Source organism: Phascolarctos cinereus, unplaced genomic scaffold (genome assembly GCF_003287225.1).
Source record: "Phascolarctos cinereus isolate Bilbo 61053 unplaced genomic scaffold, phaCin_HiC Scaffold_4;HRSCAF=312, whole genome shotgun sequence".
Classification (NCBI taxonomy): domain Eukaryota; kingdom Metazoa; phylum Chordata; class Mammalia; order Diprotodontia; family Phascolarctidae; genus Phascolarctos; species Phascolarctos cinereus.
This window is the reverse complement of record NW_027555847.1, coordinates 658032196-658059460: the sequence shown is the minus strand read 5'-3', so window position 1 is coordinate 658059460 and position 27265 is coordinate 658032196. Positions and strand designations below refer to the sequence as shown.

At 39.2% G+C, this 27265-nt stretch overlaps 1 protein-coding gene across 1 annotated transcript; it reads left to right on the top strand.

Moving 5' to 3' along the window:
• The first annotated feature begins 398 nt into the window (after positions 1-398).
• LOC110214381 (beta-1,3-galactosyltransferase 2-like) lies at positions 399-2932 on the top strand. Its single transcript, XM_020995276.2, has one exon. It carries the CDS (start codon positions 415-417, stop codon positions 1447-1449), a length of 1035 nt encoding a protein of 344 aa, XP_020850935.1. The 5' UTR covers positions 399-414; the 3' UTR covers positions 1450-2932.
• Positions 2933-27265: the final 24333 nt, after the last annotated feature.

Here is a 27265-nt window from a genome sequence, read left to right as displayed (position 1 = left end):
TCAGACCTCATCTCCAATTGATCAGTGCCTCTGGGACAGTAAGGTAGGGAAAGGACTTCAAACAGAAGAATTAAGCAAAGCAAGAATCTTAGTAAATGAGGACAAATACCACCAATCATTCCAATTCTTAACAACTCAGTCTCCAGAAGGTGACAGGCAGAGCTCTAGTCCTTCCTTGTCCAATAGTTCCTAGTACAATTAGGTGTGATAATTCATGAACTCTTCTCAGCTCCCCTGCCTTTATCCCTCCCACTATTCCTAGATCAGCAAATCCTGGCACCATAAACCAGGAAACATGTAGTCCACACAGAGAGGGAAGAATGAGCAGGAGGCCTAGGGGTGGGGTATGTATGAAACTCCTTACCCAATGCTAACCTCCTCTTTCTTCACCAGAACTTTTGCACCACGAGGCAGATGGGGAGGCAGCTAATATTGAAGGTTTTACTGGGTTCGGCTTTCATGTGGCTGTTGGTGCTGCTGGTAGATCAACAGCAAGGTCCCGGCGTACCTTCAGTGGCTCTGTGGCCCTCATCCCAGAAAGCTCCCACTAAAGACCTGCTGGGCCTCTCTTCAAGGAAGTTTGAGTGGCAGGCTCAGACACCACACCCCTTGGACCTGAGATACCCTTATCCCTACCCCTTCCTGATCAACCATCCTGAGAAGTGTGAAGATCTCAGAGGTGTGCCCTTCCTGCTCATGCTGGTGATGACCCAGGCCCAGGACGTGGGGATACGCCATGCCATCCGGCAAACATGGGGCAATGAGACTTTGATTCCTGGTGTGGTCATCCACCGCCTCTTTGTTCTTGGCCTACCCCAACCCCTCTTTGCTGAGGAACTTCAGGCCCTCGTGGAGGAGGAGGACAGGGAGCATGGGGATCTCCTCCAGGTGGGCTTCCTGGATACATACCGCAACTTGACTCTCAAGGTCCTCATGGGGCTGGAATGGATGGCCCAGTACTGTCCCACTGCCCACTATGTGCTCAAGGTGGATAGTGATGTCTTCCTAAACCCCAGCTACCTGGTCCAGCAAGTGTTGCGGCCTAGTGGACCCCTGCGGCCCAACTTCGTCACAGGCCACATCTACAGAAACACAGGCCCCTTGCGGAGACGGGGTCACAAGTGGTACGTGCCCCGAGAGTTGTATTCCCAGGACAAGTATCCAGACTACTGTGGAGGCGCTGGCTATGTGATGTCTGGCCCCCTGGCCCTCAGGATCCTCACTGTAGCTCAGGGAATCAAAGCCATCTACTTGGAGGATGTGTTTGTGGGGTTGTGCCTGAAACAGCTTGGAGTGAAGCCCACACCTCCTCCCCCCAACACCTTCCTGATGTCCAGGAGGAAGTATGACCATTGTGCCTTCCACCAACTTGTCCTGGTTCATCGCTTCCAGCCCCAACAGTTACTGCAGATATGGCCAGACTTCCTGACAGCTAACATCACCTGCTAAGTGGGACAGTGGATAGATCATGGATATGGAATCAGAAAGAGCTGAGTTCAAATCTGTCCTCACACTGGGAAGTCATTTAACTTCTGTTTGCCTCAGTTATCTCAATTGAAAATGAAGACATAATAGAACCTAACTCTCTAGGTGGTTGTGAAGAAAAAAAATGCAGTAATATTTGTAAATCGCTTAGCACAGTGCCTGGCCCATAATAGGTGTTTAAAACTTGCTTATTTCCTTCCTCCTTTCCCATGGAGTGAGGGTTTAGCAAAGGGGCCCACATACCCCACCCCCCACCTCAGCACACATAGCTAGAAAGAGAGTGGTCACTAGTTCAATCCCACAGGGTTTTCCAAGCTGCCTAAGTTTCTCAAGGCAGCCCTATTATAGCCCAGTGATCTCATGGAGTTGCTGTCAACTCAGGCCTTTTCCTCCTTCCTTCCCACTTAGAACTCTTCAGAGTTCACTCTTCCAGCAACTCAATGGGTCTTTCAGCCTGTATGGGCTCTGAATTGACCCTCATTCCTCAAGTACATTTCCAGGTCTGAAAAGACAGCCTGGTTTATGGACAAAACACTGGATTTTGAGTGAAGGGACTTGGCTTAGAGTCCCAGACCATGGTTGTTTCCCTCTTAGCCTTAGTGGTCTTGTCTACAAATAAGTAGGTTTGGAGCAAATGACCTCGAAGTTGCTCATAGCTCTTCCTCTCTTCCAGCAAAAACAAGCAAATGGACAAACAAAAGTCCACATCCAAATCTTTCTGGGTTGTCTTTATGATGAGAATTTTGTTAGCTTTCTGTTAAGTTGGTCTACATACAAAACATAAGGCATGCAAACTAATTTCTCTTGTGTACAGATCTATTTCACTAGCATTTATTAAAAGTAGATAAGAACCTATCCAGGAAAACTGAGTATAATCCTTCAGGGGAAAAACTGGATATTCAGTGAAATAGGACTTTCAAGCATTTTTGATGAAAAGATCAGAGCTGAATAGAAAATTTGACTTTCAGATACAAGACTCAAGTGAAACATAAAGAGGTAAACAGGAAAGAGAAAATCATAAAAGACTTATTAAGGTTGAACTGTTTACATTCTTCGTGGAATGATGGTATTTGTAATTCATGAGTCCTATGTCAGTATTAGAGTAGTTGGAGGAAAAACAATTATATGCATGTATGCATATAGATAGATAGACAGACAGACAGACAGACAGACAGACAGACAGACAGACAGACAGATAGATAGATAGATAGATAGATAGATAGATAGATAGATAGAAGGCACAGGGTGAGTTGAAGAGGAAGCGGTGATATCTGGATAATAAAATTAAAGGATGAGAAATGATTATGCTGGGAGAAGGGGAAAGGGAGAAGTAGAATGGGGTAAATTATCTCACGTAAAACAGACAAGAAAAGGCTTTTACAGTGGAGGAGAAATGGGGGAAGGTGAGAGGGAATGAGTGAATCTTATTCTCGTAGGATTTGGCTTAAGGAGGGAATAACATACACACTCAATTGGGTATGGAAATCTATCTTACCCTACAGGGAAATGGGGGTGGGGGGAAGGGGACAAGAGAGTAGGAGGATGATAGAGGGGAAGGCAGATTGGGGGAGGGGGTAGTCAGAAGCAAACACTTCTAAGGAGGGACTGGGTCAAAAAAGATAATAGAATAAATGGGGGGGGGATAGGATGAAGGGAAATATACTTAGTTTTTCACAACATGACCACTATGGAAGTGTTTTGCATGACTACTCATGTATAACTGATATCGAGTTGTTTGCTTTCTCAATGAGGGTGAGTAGGAGGGAGGAAGGGAGAAAATTTGGAACTCAAAGTTTTAAAAACACAGGTTAAAAAAAAATTGTTTTCACATGCAACTGGGAAATAAGATATATAGGAAATGAGGTACAGAAATCTATCCTGCCCTACAGGAAAATTGAGGGGTAAGGAGATAAGAGAAAGGGGCGGAGGAAGAGATAGAAGGGAGGGCAGATTAGGGAAGGGGCATTTTGAATGCATGCCATCTTGGGGTGGTGGGAGGGACAAGATGGGGAGAATATTTGGAACTCAAAATCTTGTGGAAGTGAATGTTGAAAACTAAAAATAAATAAATTAATTTTAAAAAATTTTTAAATTTAAAAAAAATCTATACCTTCCACATTTTGTTTTTCCTTTAATGATATACATTTTGCAGATGAAGCATGTTTATATCTAGTCTATTAGAAAAATGATGAGAATGATTTTGTGGTTTTAAGTATTATCTTTAAAATAAGTAAAGTAGGTCATAGCATATACTTCTTAACATTTTTAAAATAAGTTGTTGCCAAAAAATAAAAAGGATAATTAACTAAAAGCTTATGCCTCAGTGAAGGTAACATATCATCAGAGATCTGTACTGAAATAGTAAAAGACTGACTTACTAGAAAACTGTTGCCACACTTTCTCCAAGCAACATATCATTATATTTTCTTACTGAGAAGCTTCCTCTCGGTAAAAATCACACACAAAAAAAGTAGATAAGATTCACTGTTAAATATTATATCAATGAACTCCTTATGTACTTAAATGCTTTATTTTGGGTATAATTTTAGTCAGAAAAGTTTTGTATTAGAATGAGAGTGAGTTAGATCAATTGATGAATAGATGGTTGGATGGACAGACACAGATAGATAGATAGATAGATAGATAGATAGATAGATAGATAGATAGATGGATGTGTGTTATAGAGTTAGGAAGTTGGGTCCTCACATATTACAAGCTACACAGGATCTGGGGTCTATTTCCCTAAGTCATCCTGCCACTTGCCTCATTTCTGTATTTAATCTTGTTATCTTGAGCTCTAGGGGAATATAGGGGCTTGTTGGTATACTTCTTCATTAATAAATAAAGTCTCAACATATCTCCCAGTTAATCAACTAAGCTCAAAGCCTTCCACTCCAGTTCATCAAACATTATTAATTTAACAAACCGGAAAAGACTTCCTTTCCCAATAGTAGTTACTCTTTTCTTTCATAATAACAACAACATTTCTGTCTACTTTAAGGTTTGCAATGTACAATATAATAATATGTATTTTTTGATTCCCATGCCAATCCTGTGAGATAGGTGCCTATTATATACCCATTTTATAAATGAGGGAACTAAGGCTGAGAGATGTGAAGTGATTTGCCCAGAGTCATACAGCTAGTAAGTATCTGAGGCAGGATTTGTACCCAGGTCTTCTTGATTCCTGGCCAGTGTCCTCTCCACTGTGCCACCTAGCTATTTCTGTGTTATGTCCTTTAATAATTGACTTATATTTATTTTATATATATATAATTTATTATATATAATTAATAAATTTGAAAGTTAACAACTATCTTTATTAATGATGAAGTCTGTAATAAAACAACAACAGGTAATTGTGTATAATATTTTAGCTGTGTCAAAGTAACAACAGATGAATTCTCTTCCTTTCTGAAAACAGTCTCATGCCATCAGGAACGGCCAGTTGGTGGAGATGTCAGAACATGTAACATTTATCTATTAAGATATGGGCACAGTTAGGGGTGCCCCAAAACAATTACAATAGTAACATCAAAGATCACAGATTGCCACAACAGATACAATGCAAATCTTTGAAACATTGTGAGAATGATCCAAATGTGACACAGAGACATGGTGTGAGCACACGCTATTGGAAAAACGGAGCCAATAGACTTGTGGCACACAGGATTGCCACAAACCTTCAATTTGTTTTAAACACCTCTCTCCTCGTAGCCCCTCCCCCGCACTATCTGCAAAGTGTAATAAAATGAAGTGCAATAAAATGAGGTATGCCTGTATATACACATGTGCATATGTGTGTACATAAAACATTTACTTTAAAAGCTACAAGGGCTATTAAAAACTGTTACAATCTCTTTAAGAAGGAGAGGAACTTTAAAAGTTATTTATGGGTAGGTACTGGACCTGGATTTCATAAGTTTAAGGAACTGTGAGGTGAGGGAACTCCCTCTGTCACGCAACCTTCGAACTTCTCTATGCTTAAAAATCTTGGGTTTCCTAGAGCCCTGAGGCTCAGGGTGTTGGACCTGTGTCAGACAGAGTGAGTCAGAAGCAGGACTGAAATTTGAGTTTCCCGATCTTCTCGGGAAGCTGTTTCTCCGCTATACCATGGGTGTGTGTGTGTGTGTGTGTGTGTGTGTGTGTGTGTGTGTGTGTGCGTGCGCGCGCGCGCACGCAGGGTCGGGAGGGGGCAGAGGAAGGAAGGGAGGGAAAGGGAAATGGAGAGACAGAGAGAATGAATGAATGAGAGAGGAGAGAGAATGAGAGGAGTCAGAAAGGGAGAGAGACAGAAAGAGGGGAAGAGAGAGAGAGGGAGCAGGGGAAGGAAGGGAGACAGACAGAGATAGAGACAGAGATGTACTTACTAAATGTTCAACAGACTTTTTTTCTCTTTTCTTTATTTCTTCAAAAGGTTTTGTAACCCCCCCCACAATATCCATACTAAAATAACAGTAGCTCATATCAAGCTTATTATCATGATATTTATTCATATCTGAACACGCCACCCAGCCTTAGATAACCACTGTCTTGCAATGTCATTGTCTATATATTATCCTCAGATTAATTGTGGGAATCAGGCCATCATCATAGGTATTCCTTACTCCACACAGCAAGTACCTGTGGTTGAGGTCACAGAGGGTCAGACACCAATCATGAGTACAGAAAAGACTGTCCACAAGCTAGGCTCATGTTCTTTAGTCAATTGGCATTCTAAAAAAAGACTATTTGCGGTGTCTGAAATGTGTGTGTGTGTGTGTGTGTGTTTATATATATATATATATATATACATTCTTCTGTGTGTGTAATATAGGGTGTGTGTGTGTGTGTGTAAACCCCAGCTGCTAATGCTTCTGATCAGCAGGGAAGTTTTGACCTGTTAAGCTGAATGTTGAAAGATTCCAGGAAAACCAGGTAAAACACCAAAGCATTCTGGGCATGTGGACAGCCAGTGAAAAGGCTGATGGAGATAGGAGATGGAGTGCCATGTTTGAGGAACTTCAAAGAGGCCAGTGTGGATAGATCATAGAATGTGTGGAAGGGAGTAAAGTGTAAGAAGTTGGGTGGGTGGGGAGCATGGCAGGAATCATATGCCACAGTGATTTTCTGACCCACACAGCCTGAAGTCCAGGTCTGTTACATTTCACCCTTCCCCTAGGGTTCTTTAATTCCCTTAGGAGATGTATCTTAGGAAGGGATATCTTATTTGTGCCATTGACTCAAAATCCTACCAACTGTGTTTAGGGGTCCACAAGCAACCTAGCTCCATTTAGCCACAAAACAATCATTTTGCTCTTATTTACCTCAAAGAGGAATATCTACCTCAAAGATATGGCAAGAATAAACATATAAACATATCCCCAATCCACCTCAGGGGGCATAATCTCCCTATCCCATCTGAGTCTCTGAGAGGAGAGGAGAGGGAAATTAGGTTCATAGCTTAATTCAGTTCCCATACAGCACCAGTTTCACCAAGTTCCAAGTACAAATATCTCACTAGACTTGCCTCTCAAGACCTTAGCTTCTAGGGGCTTCCCAAGCAATGTCAGCAACATCCACCCTGGAATACTAGGATCCAAGGTCCCCATGGTTTGTTGTAAAAGATAACAGAACACCCCCCCAAAAAAAAAACCCACAAGAAAAATAAAGGTTCTTTTTGGTTTTTGTTTTTTCTTTCTCATGGTGTTTCCTTTTTGTTCTGACTCTTCTTTCACATCATGACTAATGTGAAAATATGTTTAATGTAATTGTACATATATAACTTATATCAGATTGCTTGCCATCTTGGGGAGAGGAGAAGGAGGGAGGGAGAAAAAAATTTGTAACTCAAAACTTATAAAAGGGAATGTTGAAAACTAAAACTAAAAAAGGCTATTTTACAAACAACTCATACAAAGCAAGCATTTAAATGGAGATCAGAAGAAGCAATTGAAGGACACTTTCAAAGACTCTCTGAAGAACTTTGGTATCAACATGGGAGACACTGGCATGGGACCATCCAGAATGATATGCCTGAATCAAAGAAGAGGCTATGAGTGAAACAGGATTGCTGTAGCTCAAAAGAAATGTGACACGCACAAATTTGTAGACATCTCCAACCCACATGTTTATATGTTCTATTTGTGATTGATGTGTAGTAAAGCCTTCTGAGCTCATATTGGTTTTATCAACCACAATTGAACACAGTGTATATTGACACTGACATCATGATGTCATTTTGGTCTTCTGAATATGGACAACAACAAATGAACGAATGAATATGTTATTGTTGTTCTGTCAAAAAAGAAAAAGAAAGGATGTTTCACTTTGCCTTTAGACTCCACCAGTTCTTTCCCTGGAAGTGGATAGCATCTTTTGTCATAAGTCCTCTGGAACTGTCTTGAATCATTGTATTGCTGAGAATACCTAAGTTATTCACAGTTGGTCATTGTACAATATTGCTGTTACTGTTGTACACTGTTCTCCTGGTTTTGCTCACTTCACTTTGCATCAGTTCAGTCTTTCCAGGTTTTTCTGAAAGTATCCTGCATGTAATTTCTTATAGCACAATAGTATTCCATCACAATCATATGCCACAACATTTTCACCTAATCCCCAACTGATGGGCACCCCCTCAATTTCCAATTCCTTGACACCACAAAGAGCTGCTATAAATATTTTTGTACATATAGGTCCTTTACCTTTTCGTTTTTAATCTCTTTGGGATACAGACCTAGTAGTAGTATTTCTGGGTCAAAATGTATGTACAGTTGTATAACGTTTTGGGTATACTTAGAAATTGGTCTCTAAAATGGTTGGATCAGCGCCCAACTCCACTAATACTGCTCTAGTGTCCCAATTTTCCTATGTTCCCTCCAACATCTGTCATTTTCCTTTTCTGTCCTATTAGCCAATCTAATAGGTATGAGGTAGTACCTGAGAATTATTTTAATTTACATTAATCAGTAATGATTTAGAGTATTTTTTCTTATGGCTGTACATAGCTTTGATTTCTTCTGAAGATTACTTGTTTAGATTCTTTGACCATTTATCAATTGGGGAATGACTTGTATTCTTATAAATTTGACTCCATTTTCTTTATATTTGAGGAATGAGGGCTTTATCAAAGAAATTTGATTCAATTTTTTAAATTTCTTATTATTATGAATTATTGAATATAGTATATATTATCATATAATACAGTATATAATATTATATATGTATATTCCATTTCCCCTCTATTTATCCTTCTCTCTCTCTTCTTTCCCCCAATCCTTCCTCAAAAGTATTTTTCTTCTGCCCACTGCCTCTCCCAATCCATCCTTCTCTTATCCCCTTCCCCTCCTACCCCTGTAGGGTAATATAAATTTCTATACCCAATTGAGTGTGTGTTACTCCTTCTTTGAACCAATTCCAATAAGAATAAGGCTCAAGCACTCCTTCCCCCCCCATCTCCTCCATCTTCCACATATGAAAACTCTTTTGCTCCTTTTTATGTGAAACAATTAACCCCATTCTCACTTTCCTTTACCCTTTCTACCAGTGTATCCCTCTTTCTCACTCCTTAATTTAACTTTTTTAGATATTATACCATCATAGTGAATTCACACCTGTGCCTGTCTTTGTATACTCCTTCTAACTGCCTAAATAATGATAAAGTTCTTAGAAGTTACAAGTATCATCTTCCCATGGAAGACTCTAAACATTTAACCTTATTGGATCCCTTTTGATTTCCATTTCCTGTTTATCTTTTTATGTTTCTCTTGAGTCTTGTATTTGAAAGTCACATTTTCTATTCAGCCCTGGTCTTTTCATCAAGAATGCTTGAAAATCATCTATTTCCTTAATATCCATTTTTCCTCTGAAAAATTATACTCAGTTTTTCTGAGTAGGTGATTCTTGGTTGTGATCTTAACTCCTTTGCCATCCAGAATTTGATATTCTTCAATCTTTTTTATGGAAGCTTGCTAAATCTTGTGTTTTCCTGACTGTGACTCCACAATATTTGAATTGTTTCTTTCTAGTTGCTTGCAACACTTTCTACTTGACCTGGGAACTCTGGCATTTGGTTACAATATTCCTGGGAGTTTTCATTTTGGGATTTCTTTCAGAAGTTGATCAGTTGATTCTTTCAATATCTATTTTACCTTCTGTTTCTAGTATGTCAGGGCAGTTTTTTTTATAATTTTTTGAAATATGATGTCTAGGCTCTTTTTTTATCATGCCTTTCAGGTAGTCCAATAATTCTTAAATTATCTCTCTTCAATTTATTTTCCCTGTTGTTTTTCCAATGAGATATTTCCCATTGTCTTTCTTTTTTTTATTCTATGGTATTTATTGTTTCTTGAAGTCTCATGGAGTCATTAGCTTCTAGTTGCCCAATTTTATGTCTTAAGGAATTATTTTGAGCTTTTATACCTCTTTTCCATTTGGCCAATTCTGCTTTTTAAGGTGTTCTTTTCTTCAGTGACATTTTCTACCTCAGAAGCAGCTAGGTGGTACAATGGATAGAGCACCAGCCCTGGAGTCAAGAATACCTGAGTTCAAATCCAGCCTCAGACACTTGACATTTACTAGCTGTGTGACCCTGGGCAAGTCACTTAACCCCAATTGCAAAAATAAAAAAAAAGGAAAAAAGAAAAAGAAATTTTGTACCTCTTTTTCCATTTAGCCAATTCTGCTTTTTAAGGAGTTCTCGTCAGTGAATTTTTATGCTTCTTTTTACCTTTTGATCTATTCTGTTTTTTAAGGTGCTATTTTCTTCAGTATTTTTTTGTGCCTCCTTTACAAGTTGTTGATGCTTTTTTTTTCATTATTTTCTTGCATCACTCTCATTTCTTTTTCCAATTTTTCCTCTACCTCTCTTATCAGATTTAAGGCCCTTTTGAGCTCTTCTAGGAATTGTTTTTGGGCCTGAGGCCAATTTGCAATTTTCTTTGAGGTTTTGGATGTGGCTGTTTTGACTTTGTTGTATTCTTCTGAGTTTGTATTTTGATCTTCCCTGTCACCATAGTAACTTTCAATGGCCAGGTTCTTCTTCTTCTTCTTCTTCTTCTTCTTCTTCTTCTTCTTCTTCTTCTTCTTCTTCTTCTTCTTCTTCTTCTTCTTCTTCTTCTTCTTCTTCTTCTTCTTCCTCTTATTCTTCTTCTTCTTCTTCTTCTTCTTCTTCTTCTTCTTCTTCTTCTTCTTCTTCTTCTTCTTCTTCTTCTGTTGTTTGCTTATTTTTCCAGCCTATTTCTTGACTTTTAATTTTCTGTTAAAGTTGGGCTCTGCTCCTGGGGTACAGGGGGCACTGTCTCAAGCTTCAGCCTTTTTGTGCTACTGTTTTTAGAGCTAGTTCTTGGGGTCTGCACGTTTTCAGTGCTTCCAAGATGGTGTGATCTAAGGAGAGGCATGCTCACTGTTCTCCTGACCTGTGCTCTGTTCTCTGAGCCAACATAAGTACTCTTCTTCCACCTGGAACTGTGACCAGGGTCCTTACCCCCTGTAGCCACAAGCTCTGGTGTGTTGGTGTTCCTTTTTGCCTTGGAACGGGGACCCAGAACTGCACATGGCTAATGAAACCAAGTCCTGCACCCTGTGCCAGCAAAGGGTCCCCTATAATCTTTTTCTGACTAGTTGTCCTATTCTCTTCCTGTCTGTGGGCTGAGAGTTCTGGAAGCTGCTTCTGCTGCTTATTCAGTCACCCCTAAGGCCTACTGCTTGTTTCTTGGGGTGCAGCTTGAACTAGATTGCACTCCATCCTTCCCACAATGAGCCAGACTTTTCCTGACAATCTTCTAAGTTATGTTCATCTGGAAAATTGTTTCACTTCATCCTTTTGCTGGTTTTGCCACTCCATAATTCATTTTGAGGTGTTATTTTCAAGTTGTTTGGAGGGGAATTTTGGAGAGCTCAGGTGAGTCCCTGTCTTTACTCCACCATCTTGGCTCCACCCCTCCAGAGTTTATGATTGATCCTGAAGGCAATAGGGAGATATTGGAGATTATTAAATGGAAGGGAGAAGGGAAGGGTCCTGATATGATCAGATCTAACTTGTAGAGAATTCATCTTGGTAGCTGAGTGAAGAATGAACTGGAATGATAAAAGACCAGAGACAGGAATACTAGTTATAATGCTATTGGAATAGTCAAGCAAGAGGTGATGAGGAGTTGTGGCTATGTGAGTGGACAGAAAAGGATGTATATGAGGAATGTGGTAAAGATAGAAATTGTAAGATGTGGCAACAGATTGAATATGTAAGGAATAATTGATAATAAAAATGAGTAGAAATGAAATTGTGATGGATTATTATAATTTCATGCAAAAATTTAACTGATGCAAATTAATTTCCATAACAAGGAAATTAGGAGACCTTGTTAAGGATCTTGTTTGGCAAACACTTGACTTACTTGCCAAGCACAAAGGAATGGTAGCCAACAGCAACAGTAATTTAGAATGTGAACTTATTTCTACAATCTTATGCAGATAAAAGCAGGAGATAGAAAATAATAGGAACTAATACACAAAACCCTGATGGAAAAGGGTTTTTAAAAATCGAGAAGGGAGGACCAGTGGGAAGGGGAAGAAAGCCAGTAAATGATGCATGTGATGAATATACAGAAACATGAGAAGATCTATATGAACTGATGCAGAGTGCAATAAGCAGAGCCAAAAACAAAAACAAAACAATATACACAGTGACTACAATAATGGAAAGAACAATGACATACCAAAAAATCAAAACTGTAAAAAAAATGTAACAAAACTATACAGATAAGCAGGACTCAAAGGAAAAGATATGAGAAAACACCCCTAACCTACCCCTCAATGGAGGTTGGAGGCATACAGGTATTATAAATTGCATATGTTTGGAGAGTTTTTCAATGTATCAGTTAATTGTGCTGACTTTTTTTCTCTCTTAAAAATACTATGTGTCATATCAGATGGTTCTCTGGGAGAGGAAAGAGGAGGAATACTCAGGATAATTATGGTGATGTAAGAAACAGAATATCATCTGAAAACTTATGTTTTTTAAAAAATCTTATGAAGAAAGAAGTTGGATAATTATGAACAGAATTGTCTCATAAAGCAGAGGAAAACAGTGGAGGGTAAAACCAAAGGGAAAGTTAGCAAGAAATACAACTAAACAAAGTCAAAGTCCAACTAAACAAAGGCATTCAAGGAAAAAAGACAACAGGGTAAAAAAAGTGGAAAAGATCTACAAATATTTTCATAACAAACTTTTCACCATCAAGGACAACAGAGCCAACCATTCTGGATTCTAACACCATAATTCCAGGTGTGCAAAAGCTTAAATGGTACAGAAGAGAACAAAGACAGGAAATGTAGCCAGACCAAATCAAAAACACTCAGGAGAGATATGTGCTGGAGGTGGCATAATTTTGAGGAAGTTAAAAGATTTGAAGGAGAAAAGATAGCAAATCTTGGACCGTATTAATACTTGAAAAAAGGGCAATCCAACAACTGTTAACCTACATGGATGTAAGCAACTTGAGGGTAGAGAATGTTTCATTTTTTTTCTTTGCATCCCTAGCATATAGCATGGTGCTTGGCACATACTAAGTTCTTAACAAATGCTCAATGATCAATTAATGTTAATACTTTCCTATCTATGAAAAATCTTTATGAGAATCATCTAAATATTCATTAAGGCTATTAGTAGGGAACTGTCACACTTCTGCAAGGATTACTTCACAATGGTTCAGATCTTGATCATCTCACAACTGACTTCCAATTGTAGAGAATACAAACTTTCACTGGCTGATTATCTTTTATTTTAAAAAAAATGGATTTAGGGGGCAGCTAGGTGGCACAGTGGATAGAGCACCAGCCCTGAAGTCAGGAGGACCTGAGTTCAAATCCGGCCTCAGACCAAACATTTGACATTTCCTAGCTGTGTGACCCTGGGCAAGTCACTTAACCCCAATTGCCTAAAAGCAAAAAAAAAAAAAATGGATTTAGTTGGGCAAAGCACTGTCTTAAAGGCTCTCCTTCAGCACATTGACTCACATCCATCCATCAAAGTGCCTTTCATCTATGGATCAAAATCATTCTGGATTCCTTGAAAGCTGTAATAATAGAAAAAACCTGGTTGTGAGACATAAAGCAGACCACTGTGATGGAAGGAGGACCAGTCCAGAGTCTAAGGTGAGGCAGTAGTTCCTGTTAAGTGATGAGAATCTCCAAGTGCTCCAGTTTACAAATGATGTTGTGCTAGTTGTATCAAGTCCTCAAACACTGCAGGAAGAGATATACCAATCCAAACTATTTGGCCTGACCATCCACACAGGAAAAACTAAGTGGATAAATAATGTCTAATGCCCAGATTATGACCTGCAGTTTGATAGACACCTAAAGAAGATGTTCATCAGTATGTATATATATGACAGACAGCACAAACACACAATAAACTGGGCCCAAAATTAAACAGGAGAAGAAGAGCAGACTGATCTGCCTTCAGAAAACTACAAAACTCATTTAATGTCCCCACGTTTCTCCTAGAAGATCTATGTTTTTTTTAAAAAAATATCAATATTCTACTGACTTTGTTGTATGACTGGAAAATACAGAATACAATAGTCTCCAAAGCATCACAAATGAATAGCACACAGAGGAGAGGTACATGGTATGTGTGAGCGTGCCACAACACATAACCAATGAGGGACTTCAAAGAAGAAAAGGAGTAGAAGATTTCACTGAGAAAATGTATGATTGGAAGAGAAGATGGGCTGGTCACAAGGAAAGGCTAAGGGATGACAGCTGGAGAGCCACAGTGCTCCACTGGAATCTTTCTAGTGTTAAGAGAAAGCAAGGATGGCCCTCAGCATGTTGAGGGGAACCATGTGGCAAATTTAGGGGGAGACATGAACAAGAGTCATCAGGATGGGTAGATGTGAATGGATAGAGAGCTTTGTCATTGGAAACAATATCCAAATCTATGAGACCACAAATCATTTTGAGTATTCAAATATCCCTAGCACTTAGAACAGTGCCTTTCACACAGGAAATGTTTAATGAACAGTTGCTGAATTGAGAATAAGACTTAAGCTGAAAGACAAGGACCAAAGCTGAAGAAAAAGGAAGGTTTCAAGCAAGAGGAAGACTCAGAAAAAGACCCAAGGAGAAGAGGAAGGAAAAAGAGCTGAAGGAAGAGAAGAAGGAGTGAATGAAGAGAAAGAAATTGGTAAAGCAAGGGAAAGTAAGTTGGGTATTGCTGTAAAGGTATTGTTAATGGGAAAGGAGCCAAAATGGTAGAGCAAAGGGACTCACCTATGTTCTCCCAAATTCCCCTCCAAACAACTTAAAAATAACACCTCAAAATGAATTTTGGAGTGGCAGAACCAACAAAAAGACAGGGCAAAACAATTTTCCAGCCCAAGACAACTTAGAAGGTCATCAGGAAAGGTCTGCTAGAGATGCAGAGGTCTAGTAGAGAAGTTTATTCTATCACTGGGATGTGTATCTGGAGAATCCCCCAAGACTTGTTAAACTGGAAGATTAAAATGCACTTCTAGTGTATCACATGGACCCAAATGATACTTCAAGAAAGAACCTAAAAAGCATTTCTAAGATTGAGAAGTATTGGACAGGAAAATGAAGACTTTCTCATTCAAAATGACTAGCAAATGCATCAAATATCTAGGAATCTATCCATTAAAGTCAGTCTATCAAAATTTGTATAGATACAATGACAAAATATATCTTAAAGAAAAACAGAGAGACTCAAATAATTAGAGAAATATTCAGTGCTTATGGCTGTGACAATATGATAAAAATAACAGTATTGTTTAAAATATTTTACAGATTTAGTACTTTACCAATCAAACCACCAGTGGACGTGTTACAGGAGTATAAAAAAAAATTAAGACTTCTTTGGGGTGATAAAAATCTTGACTATCAACAGAAATAATGGGGGAAAAAATCAGAATTAAGGGGGCAATTTTATTCCCAGACCTCATTTTTGTTCCATTATAGAGCAGTAATCTTAAGAAACATTTGGAAAAAAGGATCAATGGAACAGACTAGATAAGACAAATCAGAAACAATGGAATTCAAGAAACCAGTGTTCAATAAATCTGAGAACATAGATTACTTGGAGGAATATTTGACAAGAATTTCTGGGAATACTGGAAAAGAGCTTAGTGGAAATTCGATTTGGACCACCATCTTGGGCAAGATGCCATAAATAGATGAAAATGAATGTGGACATAAATATTTAAGGTTAAACTATTTTTAAAAATTAAAAGAGAATCAGATGAGATGTTTTTCACAGTTATGGCCTGGGAGAATTCTTAACCAAATAAGAAAAAGAAATATATTATAGAAAAGATAACCCAAGATCATTTCAATTACGTTAAATTTTTGCACAAACCAAATTGATGCCTTAACTAAGAAGGGTCTACTAGGGGAAATTTTTTTGTGTGTCAATAACCCCTGACAAGAATCTTATATTGAAGATATATAGATAACTAAGACAAATATACAAGATAATGAACCATTCCCCAAAGTTCAAAGAATATAAACAGTTCTAAAAAAAAAGCAGTGCAAATAATTACAAACCATATGAAAGATTGTTCCAAATTATTGATAGTAATAGAAATACATGTCAAAATAACTCTGGGAGACTTCCACTTCCGGGAGCCAAGATGGCAGAGTAAGAAGTAAGCTGCTCTTACCCTCCCTTATTAATCCCTGAAAGCCCAGAAAATATCACCTCAGGAAAAACCCTGGAACAGCTGAATCAGAAGAAAGATGGGGTTCAGCAGTCCAGTAGCCCAGGTAGCTTGAGGAATTAACAGGAAAGGCCCCTCTTACCTTGGGGGAAGGGAGCAATACAGAACGGGAGGTGTCCCAGTAAGGTAGCAGAAAGCCCCACCTGAGCATACCAGGAGGAAATTCTGAAACCCAGGTGGTGTAGCAGGCAAATGCCAACACCAGGGCCCCCCAGTGCTTCAGTGAGGGTGAGGGAACCAGTGGAAACCAGTTTGGAAAACCACCAGGTGCCTCAGCATTCTACAGCAACTGGGTCTCCTAGTGCCTCAGCAAAACTAAGGGAAGCGGGTGCTCCAAGGGGCCCCAGGTGGATAAACATCCTGCAATATCCATCTGAAAGGAGCTGAAGAAAGTGAAAGGAAGGAAAGGCCTGGGTGAGCAGGCAACCTTGAGCGGCCAGACTACCCAATCCTACCTCTGGAGTTCCAGTGTTGCTGATTCCAGCCCAACACCAGGTAAGCTGCCAGAACCCTACAGTGTCCAACTGCAAGCATCAGAGGCCCCAGCACAGAAAGCCAGTGACCAGGACCTAGGCCCCCAACACAAGAAGCTCCCCAGCAGCAGAGTTTAATCTCTTTAAAGGCCAGAAAATAAGTAAACACCATGAGCAAAAAAGAAATGTATGATAGATTCTTATTATGGGAACAGTGACGATCAAGGCAGAAATTCTGAAGAGGACAACGTTGTCAACAAACATCTGGAACCTCAAAAGGGAATATGAACTTGTCTGAAGCTCAAAAAAGCCTTCTTAGAAGGGCTCAAAAAGGATTTTAAAAGTCAAATGAGAGAGGTAGAAGAAAACATGAGAAAAGAAATAAGAGGTATGCAAGAGATAGTCAATAGGTTGGAAAAGGAAGGACAAAAATTAAGTGCAGAAAACAAGTCCTTAAAAAATACAATTGGGGGCAGCTAGGTGGCACAGTGGGTAGAGCACCGGCCCTGGACTCAGGAGGACCTGAGTTCAAATCTGACCTCAAACACATAACACTTACTAGCTGTGTGACCTTGGGCAAGTCACTTGACCCCATTGCCTAGCCCAAAAAAAAAATTGGCCAACTGTAAAAAAGTACACTGAAGAAAACAAGTCTCTAAAAAATACAATTGGCCAAATGGGGAAGGAGGTATAAAATCTAATAGAAGAAAACAATTTGTTAAAAATTAGAATTGGGCAAATGGAAGGTAATGACTCTATAAGAGAGCAAGAATCAGTCAAACAGAAACAAAAGAATGAAAACATACATGAAAACGTAAAATACCTCATTGGTAAAACAACTGACCTGGAAAATAGATCCAGAAAAGACAATTTAAAAGTTACTGCTCTACCTGAAAATCACAGTGAAAAAAAGGAGCCTGGACAATATCTTTCAGGAAATCATAAAGGAAAAATGCCCTGAAGTCCTAGAACCAGAGGGTACCAATAGCCATAGAAAGAATCCACCAATCACCTCCTGAAAGAGATCCCAAATTGAAAACACCAAGGAACATAGTAGCCAAATTCCAAAATTACCAGGTCAAAGAGAAAATACTGCAAGCAGCCAGAAAGAAACAATTTAAATATCATGGAACCACAGTCAGAATTATACAGGACCTTGCAGCTACTACATTAAAAGACCACAGGGCATGGAATATGATATTCTGTAAGGCAAAGGAGCTTGGACTACAACTAAGGATCAACTACCCAGTGAAAATGAGCATGATCTTTCAGGGGGAGGAGACGGATATTCAATGAAATAGGGGACTTCCATACCTTCCTGATAAAAAGACCAGAGCTCAACAGAAAATTTGATCTTCAAATACAAGACTCAAGAGAGACATAAAAAGGTAAATGGGACAGAAAGAAACAACATGTTTTTAATAAGGGCAAACTGTTTACACCCCTACAAGGGAAGATGACACTTCTAACTCTTGAGAACTATATTGTTATTATACCATGTTAAAGGGGTATACATAAAGGGAGTGGGTATAAGTTGACTTTGATGTAATGATAAAAAAAAATCTGATCAAGTGGGTTAAATGGATCCAAGTAAGTGGATTAATCTGATCTAACTATGAAAATGTACTGAGAGAAAAGGAAAGGAGGAGGCAGACATGGGTAAATTATATCACAGGAAAAGGCACAAAAATCTATTACAGCAGAGGGAAAGAAGGGAGGGAGATGAGCATTGTTTAAACCTTACTCTCATCAGATTTGGCTCAAGAAGGGAATAACATAGAATAACAAGAAGGAAATAACAAGAAGGGAAAAGACAACAAAAGATGTGAACTATTAGTTTTGGAGTGTTTACAGAGGCAGGCATACTGATTGCTTTGGAAAGCAGAACCTGCTATGATAATGTATAAAATGTCCATTTCTTTTGACCTCAAAATTCCACTGCTAGGAACCAATCTCCCTAAAGATGTCCATGATAAAAAAAAATATATCCCATGTACACCAAAATATTTACAGCAGCATTTTTTGTAGGAGCAAAGAACTCAAAACCAAGTAGATGTCCATAGATTGGGGAATGGCTAAACAAGTTGTGTCATGTAAATATGATGCCTGCACATTATATAATGCATATTGCATTATAATTTAATAATGAATATTGTCTGTATATTAAAAAATAATCATGATGATGAATTCAGAGAAGCATAGAAAAACTTTTATGAATTGATGCAGAGTGAAGTAAATAGAACCAGGAAAACAATATACAACATTGTGATAATATAAATGGAAAGAACAAACAATCCAAACTGAATTATAAAGATCAAACCTCAGGGCAGCAAGGTGGTGCAGTGGATAGAGCACTGGCCCTGAAGTCAGGAGGACTTGAGTTCAAATCCAGTCTCAGACCAGACATTTGACACTTACTAGCTGTGTGACGCTGGGCAAGTGACTTAATCCCAATTGCCTAAAAAGAAAAAAGATCAAACCTGGCACTCAAAGAATGAGAATATGTTTCCCTTCCTTCTTTGCAGAGGTGGAAGAATATCCATTTAAAAACAAAGTAAGTTAATTTGTTCATTAATTTCACTAAACTTTTTTTTCTTCTTTCTTTTCTTATTTGTTATTCTTATAAGTTAAGTTATAACTGTCTTGAAAGAGAGGAACAGATTTAGCCTCCTCTTCCACCCCCAAAGTATCTAAAATTGAAAAAAAAAAAGGAAGGAGGAAAAACCTTACTATGTATATCTACCAAATTAGATTCCATATAGAGTAGCTACAATATAGGAAGAAAAGTAGCCATTGGGAGGCAGCTAGGTGGTGCAATGGATAGAGCACCAGCCCTGGAGTCAAGAATACCTGAGTTCAAATTCAGCCTCAGACACTTGACACTTACTGGCTGTGTGACCCTGGGCAAGTCACTTAAGCCCATTGCCTAAAGAAACAAAAAAACAAACAATGATGCTGAGGACAACCTGACTTCAGGTATAGTTTTGCTAGGAGAAGAGATGGTCTGTGCCCCCAGAAAATCAAGAGCATGCTTCTTCAGGGATTGGGAAAGGGAATCAAGGTCACAGGACTCAAGGGATAGTAGTCCCCGAAGTAGTTGTTCTCCATGATGGACTGGACAAGCAGAGGTTAATTGTAGGAATGGTGGTTACCTTGTGGAGGAAGGGCGCACCCCTGAGGCAAAGCCCTGGTTGCCCCATGCTAGTTATATGAGCTTTTGATTAGGGAATGTTTAGGGCCAATCTTAAGAGTCTGATACGGGTTTAAGATCCAGGACAGAGTTTGACCTTTGCCCAGGCTTTTACCCAAAGGGCTCAATAATTAAGACACATGGCTCTCCAAATCTCTCCCTGTTAGGAGGTTCCTGGGACATTCCTTCTCACTCTTTGAGCCTTAGATTTACATATACAGGCTCCAGGAAAAGGCCTTGGAATTTACAACTCTGTCTAGGAACTCTGATAAGGAGGAAATGTATGTTATCACATCCTTAGCAGATGTTTCGGGGAGTGTCTCACCAGGAGGACTCTTTGAAGTTAGGATGGATTTTCTCCATATATCCTGTACCCTCAGAAAAATAAACTGAGTCAGTTCTGCTGTTCTACCTGGCCCACTTTATTTCACGCCTTTCCGTTTGGTGTACTATCTATCTGGTTGCGGGCAACATTTAAGCACCCAAACAGGGACAAGAAGAGTCCCAAGAAATGGTGGTTCCCTTGTCCACTCCGGAGAAGAAAGAAAGACCCTTGCTGGCTACTACGTCAGGAAACAAGGTCCTTAAGTGGCTGGACGCTGTGGTATTAAGGTAAAGGGAACGAGGGTCATTACAGATTTCCCCTTAGCAATTTTAGGGCTAAGAGGGGGAAAAAAAACCACCAGGCTTACATGGGAGATTATAAATTACAAGAAATTGATTAGAAAGTTTAGAAACAGGCTCGGTACTTAGAGCATAAGAAATAGTGTCGCTTTGGAAAGGCCCATATACATACTTTCAGTCTTAAGAGGCACCCTTAAGATCAAAAGTATGGGTCAGGTACAAAGTGGAAAAAGAGATAGAGATTATTTCCTAAGATTACTAAAGAAAATAGTGAAAGAAAGAGGTTTAGTTATTCCAAATAGTCAGCTACAGGAATTTTTAGAAAGTGTAGAAAAATGCTGCCCATGGTTTCCACAAGAAGGAACAATTGATTTAGAGAAATGGGAGATCGTAGGCAAGCAACTAAGTGAATATTACAGAGAAGAGGGCCCTGGTGCATTCTCAATTGCTACCTTTTTAATGTAGAATGTGTTAAAAATATGTCTTGCGCCCCCAGAGAAAGTACTAGTAGCCGAGAAAGTGATTTGGGCAGATAAGGGGGTAGGAACAGATGAGGAAGAAGAAATTCGTAAAGCCTTTGAGGAACAATTGAGCATCGTTGAAGAGGACTGGGAGGATGAGCATTCTGTTAAACAACAGAGAGATGTGCATTCCCCTGAACAGCAGAATGATGTGTATTTACCTTCAGTTAAACAATAGCCTGGGAGGAAGTTAAAATGTAAGGGCTTGTTAGAAGAGGCGATACAAAGGGCAGAAAGCAGAGGGGAAGAAGTGCCTATGGACTTAAAATTACCTATCCCAAAAAGCATGATGTTTCCACTATATGAAGAAGAGAATGCAGATAATCCTGGACAGATGATTAGGGAACATAGGAATTTTAAACTCAAAGTTTTAAAAGAATTAAAACAAGCCTCAGTACAATATGGGCCAAACAGTCCCTATGTACAAACTTTATTAGATTCAATAGCTAATACAGCCATGGCCCCATATGATTGGTATTCACTAGTAAAAACATGTTTGGAGCCAGGAGATTATCTAATATGGAAATCAGAATTTATTGAGCCATGCCAAGAGCAGGCAGGATACAATACAAGAACAATGATTCCTGTTTCTTTGGAGCAGCTCACAGGGACAGGAATATTTACTGTACTGCAGTAACAGCTAGATTATCCACTTGTAGCATATGAACAAATTATGAAGGCTGCACGGGCGGCATGGTTAAAGGTTCCTGGGAAACAAGATAGGGGAGCCTCGTATACTCAGATAAAGCAAGGCCCCCAAGAAACTTTCCCAGATTTTGTAGCCCGACTTACGCAAGCCATACAAAGGAGCATTTCTGATTCAAAAGCAGCTGAAATACTCCTTCAAAAATTGGCCAGTGAAAATGCTAATGCTGATTGTAAAAAAGCCTTACCAGGCGGCAAGCCCAATATGGATATTACAGAAATGATTCAGAGATGTGAGAGCGTAGGGACCACGCAATTTCAGGTGCAGGGGGCGGCAGCCGAAACAGAAGTGCTAGCAGCTGCCTTTCCTAACAATCAGAAGGACCTGAGAAGGTTAAAATGTTTTAATTGCGAAAAGCCTGGCCATATAAAAAAGGATTATAGGGATCTTAGGAAGACCGTCTCAGCTCCCTAGTACTCCTTGTCCTAGGTGTCAAAGGGGAAATCATTGGGCGTCACAATGTAGATCTACTTCAGATGTTAATGGGCAGCCTTTAAACCCCGGGCGGAGCCTGCTACACCCCGCCAAACAATAGGAGCAGCACTTTCATTGATTCAACCAGTCCCTGCTTCCCGCCCACAAGACTCACAATATTAGACCTTATTCATGCCACCCCAGGTAGTGCCGGATTAGATTTAAGTTCCACCCTTGATAAAACCATCGGAGATGAAGTTGTACGTTTTCCCACTGGAGTACATGGTCCATTACCCCCAGGGATGGTGGGTTTAATATTAGGTCGTAGTTCCCAGACACTTAGGGGACTCATGGTCATTCCTGGAGTGGTGGATTCTGATTACACTGGAGAAATTGAGGTTATGGTTTATGCTTTTCCTCGTTGTCGTTTTGTCATTCAAAAAGGGGAAAGAATAGCACAAATGATTGTAATGGATTATAAAAAACTGGGGAATATGACAAAAAAGGTAAGGGGGACAGAAGGATTTGGTAGCACAGGACTGTTTTGGCATAGAACTATCACAGATGCCAGACCAACTCTAAAAATAGAGTACAAGGAAAAGAATTTGAAGGGTTAATAGACACTGGAGCTGATAAGTCAGTTGTCACCTTACGGGCTTGGCCTAGAACTGGCCACTAGATCAAGGAAATGTGATGTTACAGGGAATAGGAGAAATAGCCGCTCCTGCACAAAGCGGCATGGCTTACTTGGAGAGTGGAGGGGCAGCAAGGGAGATTTAGACCATATGTATTGCCACACCTTCCATACTGCCTCTGGGGAAGAGATTTATTGAAACATATGAATGTTACTGTAAGTAGCAAAAATTTTTAGTAGGGGTCACGGTCGAAAAGAAAAGAACAGTACAGGTTCCTAAGATAACATGGAAAGAAGGGCCCCCCATATGGGTGGACCAGTGGCCCCTTAGTCTAGAAAAAATTAAGGCTCTTCGAGATATTATAACCAGACAATTGGCAGCAGGTCATATAGAATTTTCCACTAGTCCATGGAATTCTCCTATATTTGCTATTAAGAAAAAATCAGGCAAATGGAGAATGTTAACAGATCTCAGACAAGTTAATGCTCGTATGATAACTATGGGAACCTTACAGCCAGGGCTGCCTTCTCCGATTGCAATCCCGGCAGACTGGCCTTTGTGGGTAATTGATTTAAAAGATTGTTTTTATACTATACCTCTTAGAGCAGAAGATTGTAAATACTTTGCATTCTCATTACCATCAGAAAATTTGAAACAACCTTACCAAAGATATCAGTGGAAGGTGCTTCCTCAAGGGATGAAGAATAGCCCCACCATGTGTCAGCAATATGTAGCAGATGCTATAGATCCCATCAGGAAAAAATACCCCCAAGCATACATAATTCATTATATGGATGACATCCTTTGTGCTCATCCACAAAAAGAGCAATTAGCTAGTATTATGGGGGACATGTTTACGCTCTTAGAGATCATGGGTTAGAGATTGCACCTGAAAAGATTCAAAAGGCACCTCCTTACTCGTACTTAGGACAATTAGTAGGGATGAAAGAAATTCAGCCTCAAAAGATATGTATTAGACAAGATAAACTAAAAACATTAAATGATTTTCAGAAACTCCTAGGAGACATTAATTGGATCAGATCTTATTTAAAAATAGGGACTCATGAATTAAAGGATCTATATGATATTCTTAGAGGACCCTGATCCTACATCTCCTAGAACACTTACTACAAAAGCAAAACAGCAATTAGAAAAAATACAAGAATCAATTGAAACTGCAATGGCTCATCGCATAGAATCTGGTGTGCCTTTAGAAGTTACAATATTAGATACCCCAGATATACCTTTTGGATGTATACATCAGAAAGACAAGTTACTGGAGTGGGTTTTTCGGCCTTCACAGCCGAAATATACCCTTCAAACATATCCTTCTATGGTAGCAGACTTGGCTAAGAAAGCCTGCAAAAGAATATTACAATTAGTTGGAAATGCCCCTAGTATTATACATCAACCTTATGATAAAAAACAAATAGAGGAATTGCTCAGTCAAGACCATTCTTGGCAGGTGCTTCTTACTATTTTTCAAGGGGAAATAGATAATACATACCAATACCCAATTTTACAATTTGCCAGGAAACATCAGTGGATTATTAACACGATAGTGCAAAAGGATCCCATAGTGGGAGCACTCTGTGCCTTTACTGACGCTTCCTCTCATCACATTTCAACATATTTTATTCCCCCTGATGAGAGATATGCAGCACATACACCATTTGATTCTACACAACAAAATGAAATTTATGCTATAATATTAGTACTACAAAGATATTCTGGTCCTCTTAATATATTTTCAGACAGTAAATATGCAGTAGGAATGGTTAATAACATAGAAACTGCTCAAATTAAAGTGTCATCTAATTATAATATATTGCAACTTTTTATGATGTTACAAAAAACTATTCGGGAACGAACTTCCCCAGTATATTGTACACATGTTCCTTCACATACGGAGCTTCCAGGACCTATTACACATGGGAATCAGATAGCTGATGACCTCACTAGACCAACCCTGTTAATGTTGTCTGTTGAGGAAGCTAAGGAATCACATGACAAATTTCATCAGTCTGCCTCTATGTTAAGGAAACAATTTGGGATTACTAGAGAACAGGCTCGACAGATAGTAAAATCCTGCTGTAAATGTCTTCCTTATATACCCACACCATATAAAATGGCTGTTAATCCAGCGGATTATATTCAGGAGAAATTTGGCAAATGGATGTTACTCATTACAGCAGTTTTGCAACGTTACAATTTATTCATGTAACAGTTGATACTTTTTTTCCCTTCACTACGGCTACTGCACAAGCAGGGGAAGCAGTACAAAATGTTATAAATCATATGCTTCATTGCTTTTCCACTTCTGGTGTGCCCTCAGTTTTAAAAACTCATAATGGCCCTGCTTATGTTTCTCATGCATTTCGTACGTTCTGTCTTATTTCATATTCACCACATTACCGGATTCCTTATAATCCTACCGGTCAAGCAATTGTGGAAAGGAAAAATAGATCTCTTAAAACATTTCTTCAAAAGCAAAAAGGGGGAGAAGCCAGGGGTAGGCCACGAAGACAATTGGCTCAAGCAGTATATGCTTTAAATTTTCTTACTCCTGATAGAGAAGGCTGTACACCAGCTGAAAAACACTTTAGATTACATAAGGGAAGTAATTATGAGGAACAAAAGACTCAAAAAAGAGTCATGTGGAAGGACCCAAAAACCAATCATTGGTTTGGACCAGATAGATTATTGACCTGGGGACGAGGGTATGCTTCTGTCTTTCCAGATGGTGCAGAAGGACCAATATGGATCCCTGAACGTAACATCAGAATCTGTCTCAGAGATGACCCGGAGGTTTCAGAAACTTCAAATTCGAAGGAGGAAAAAGGACAAAAGAGAACAGAAGCAGCACCCAAGGTGACGAGCAAGGTCGGCAGGACGGCTGCTGCAACTGATGATGCTGTTACAAACAATGACTATTGAAGCAAAGACTTTACAGCTTTGGTCATACATTAACAACCCCCCGTGGCCGAGACTACTCACGTGGGATGATCCAGTTATTGACATTATACCCGCAGGACAAGCGGCAGAAATTTTTGGACAAAGGGATTGGAGAATTAAAGACTTAGAAATGAAGGATGTTTTAGGATACAATTTTAAAGGCAAAACTGGCACACCCCCAATATGTTTTGGAATTAATGTAGACTTTATAGATTATTGTGTTAAGTTAGAAAATATTACTCACTCTGCTCAATTTGTTCCTAGGGGAATAGTTTGGAATATATCTATGTTTGGTATGGAAACTACTAGATCTGTGAAAGGGCCAGCTCATCTTTCTCCCTGGCCAGATTGTTCTAATATCTCTGTATCATCAGCATGGCATAAAATTCCACCTTGGGTAAAATGTCATACTCAGTATAGGGGTGTAGCTAATTACAAGTGGGAAAAATTTGAAATATGGAATAAATTAGATCATGATATTGAGGGTGCAAGACAGGGGTGGATTATGCCAGGAATTATCAATAAGAATGGTGTACATCAGGAAAAACTTTGGTTAGCAATGGCAGCATTTGATCCTATATACTTACATGCTGCCACTCCCTTTAAACCTGATATTGCTCTTTTTTATAATAGAACAAAGCTAGTTGCCTGTTTACCCAGGCATCAAGCATTTCTTTTGGGAAGACCCAACATCACACTGACACCTGATGGGTATTATAAAATTGTATGCAAAAATTGTGTAGTAAATAGATGCTTATATTATGCACATGGAACTTGGGAATTTGTAGCTATGATATTAGAAAGACCTAAATATTCTATATTTCCTACTCAAGTACAGGAGGGATGGTTTTTAGCTCCTGCTGATCAAACATTGTACTATCTTAATCGAGAGATTTCTGTTAGAAAAAAGAGATGTGTCCAATGTGTCGTTTGGGGAGTTGTGTCCCTGGTATCACTTATCTCATCCCTTGTTGCATCTGCAGTAACATTTCATACATTTACACAGCAAGTGCATGATGCACAATACACTGAAGCATTGGCTAGGAATGTGTCATTGGCACTTCACACACAAAAGGAAATTGATTTAGATTTTGAGAGAAAATTGGATGCATTAAAAGATGCTGTGGAATTTATTGGGGATGAAGTTGCAGAAATAGAATTTAGAGCTACTTTAAAATGTGATTATCGCTTTACTATGGTATGTGTTACTCCTTTTCCATACAACTCCAGTATTGTAAATTGGAACATGGTTAAGAATCATTTAGAAGGTGTTTGGCATAATAGTAACCTTTCTGCTGATTTATCTTTTTTAGCTAATATCACCCAGGTGATTGCAGATAGTCACTCCCCGGGGATTAACCCAAAAAATCTGGCTGTACAGATCCTGAAAAAATTAAGTGAGACCAATATATTTAACAATTTACCTGCCTTGTTACTTCATGCATTGTCTTGGGCAATATTATTCATCATATTATGTTTTATTGTCCCCTGCATTGTTACCTTAATTAAATCAAGGATCACAGTGTTGGGAACGGATGTTCATCA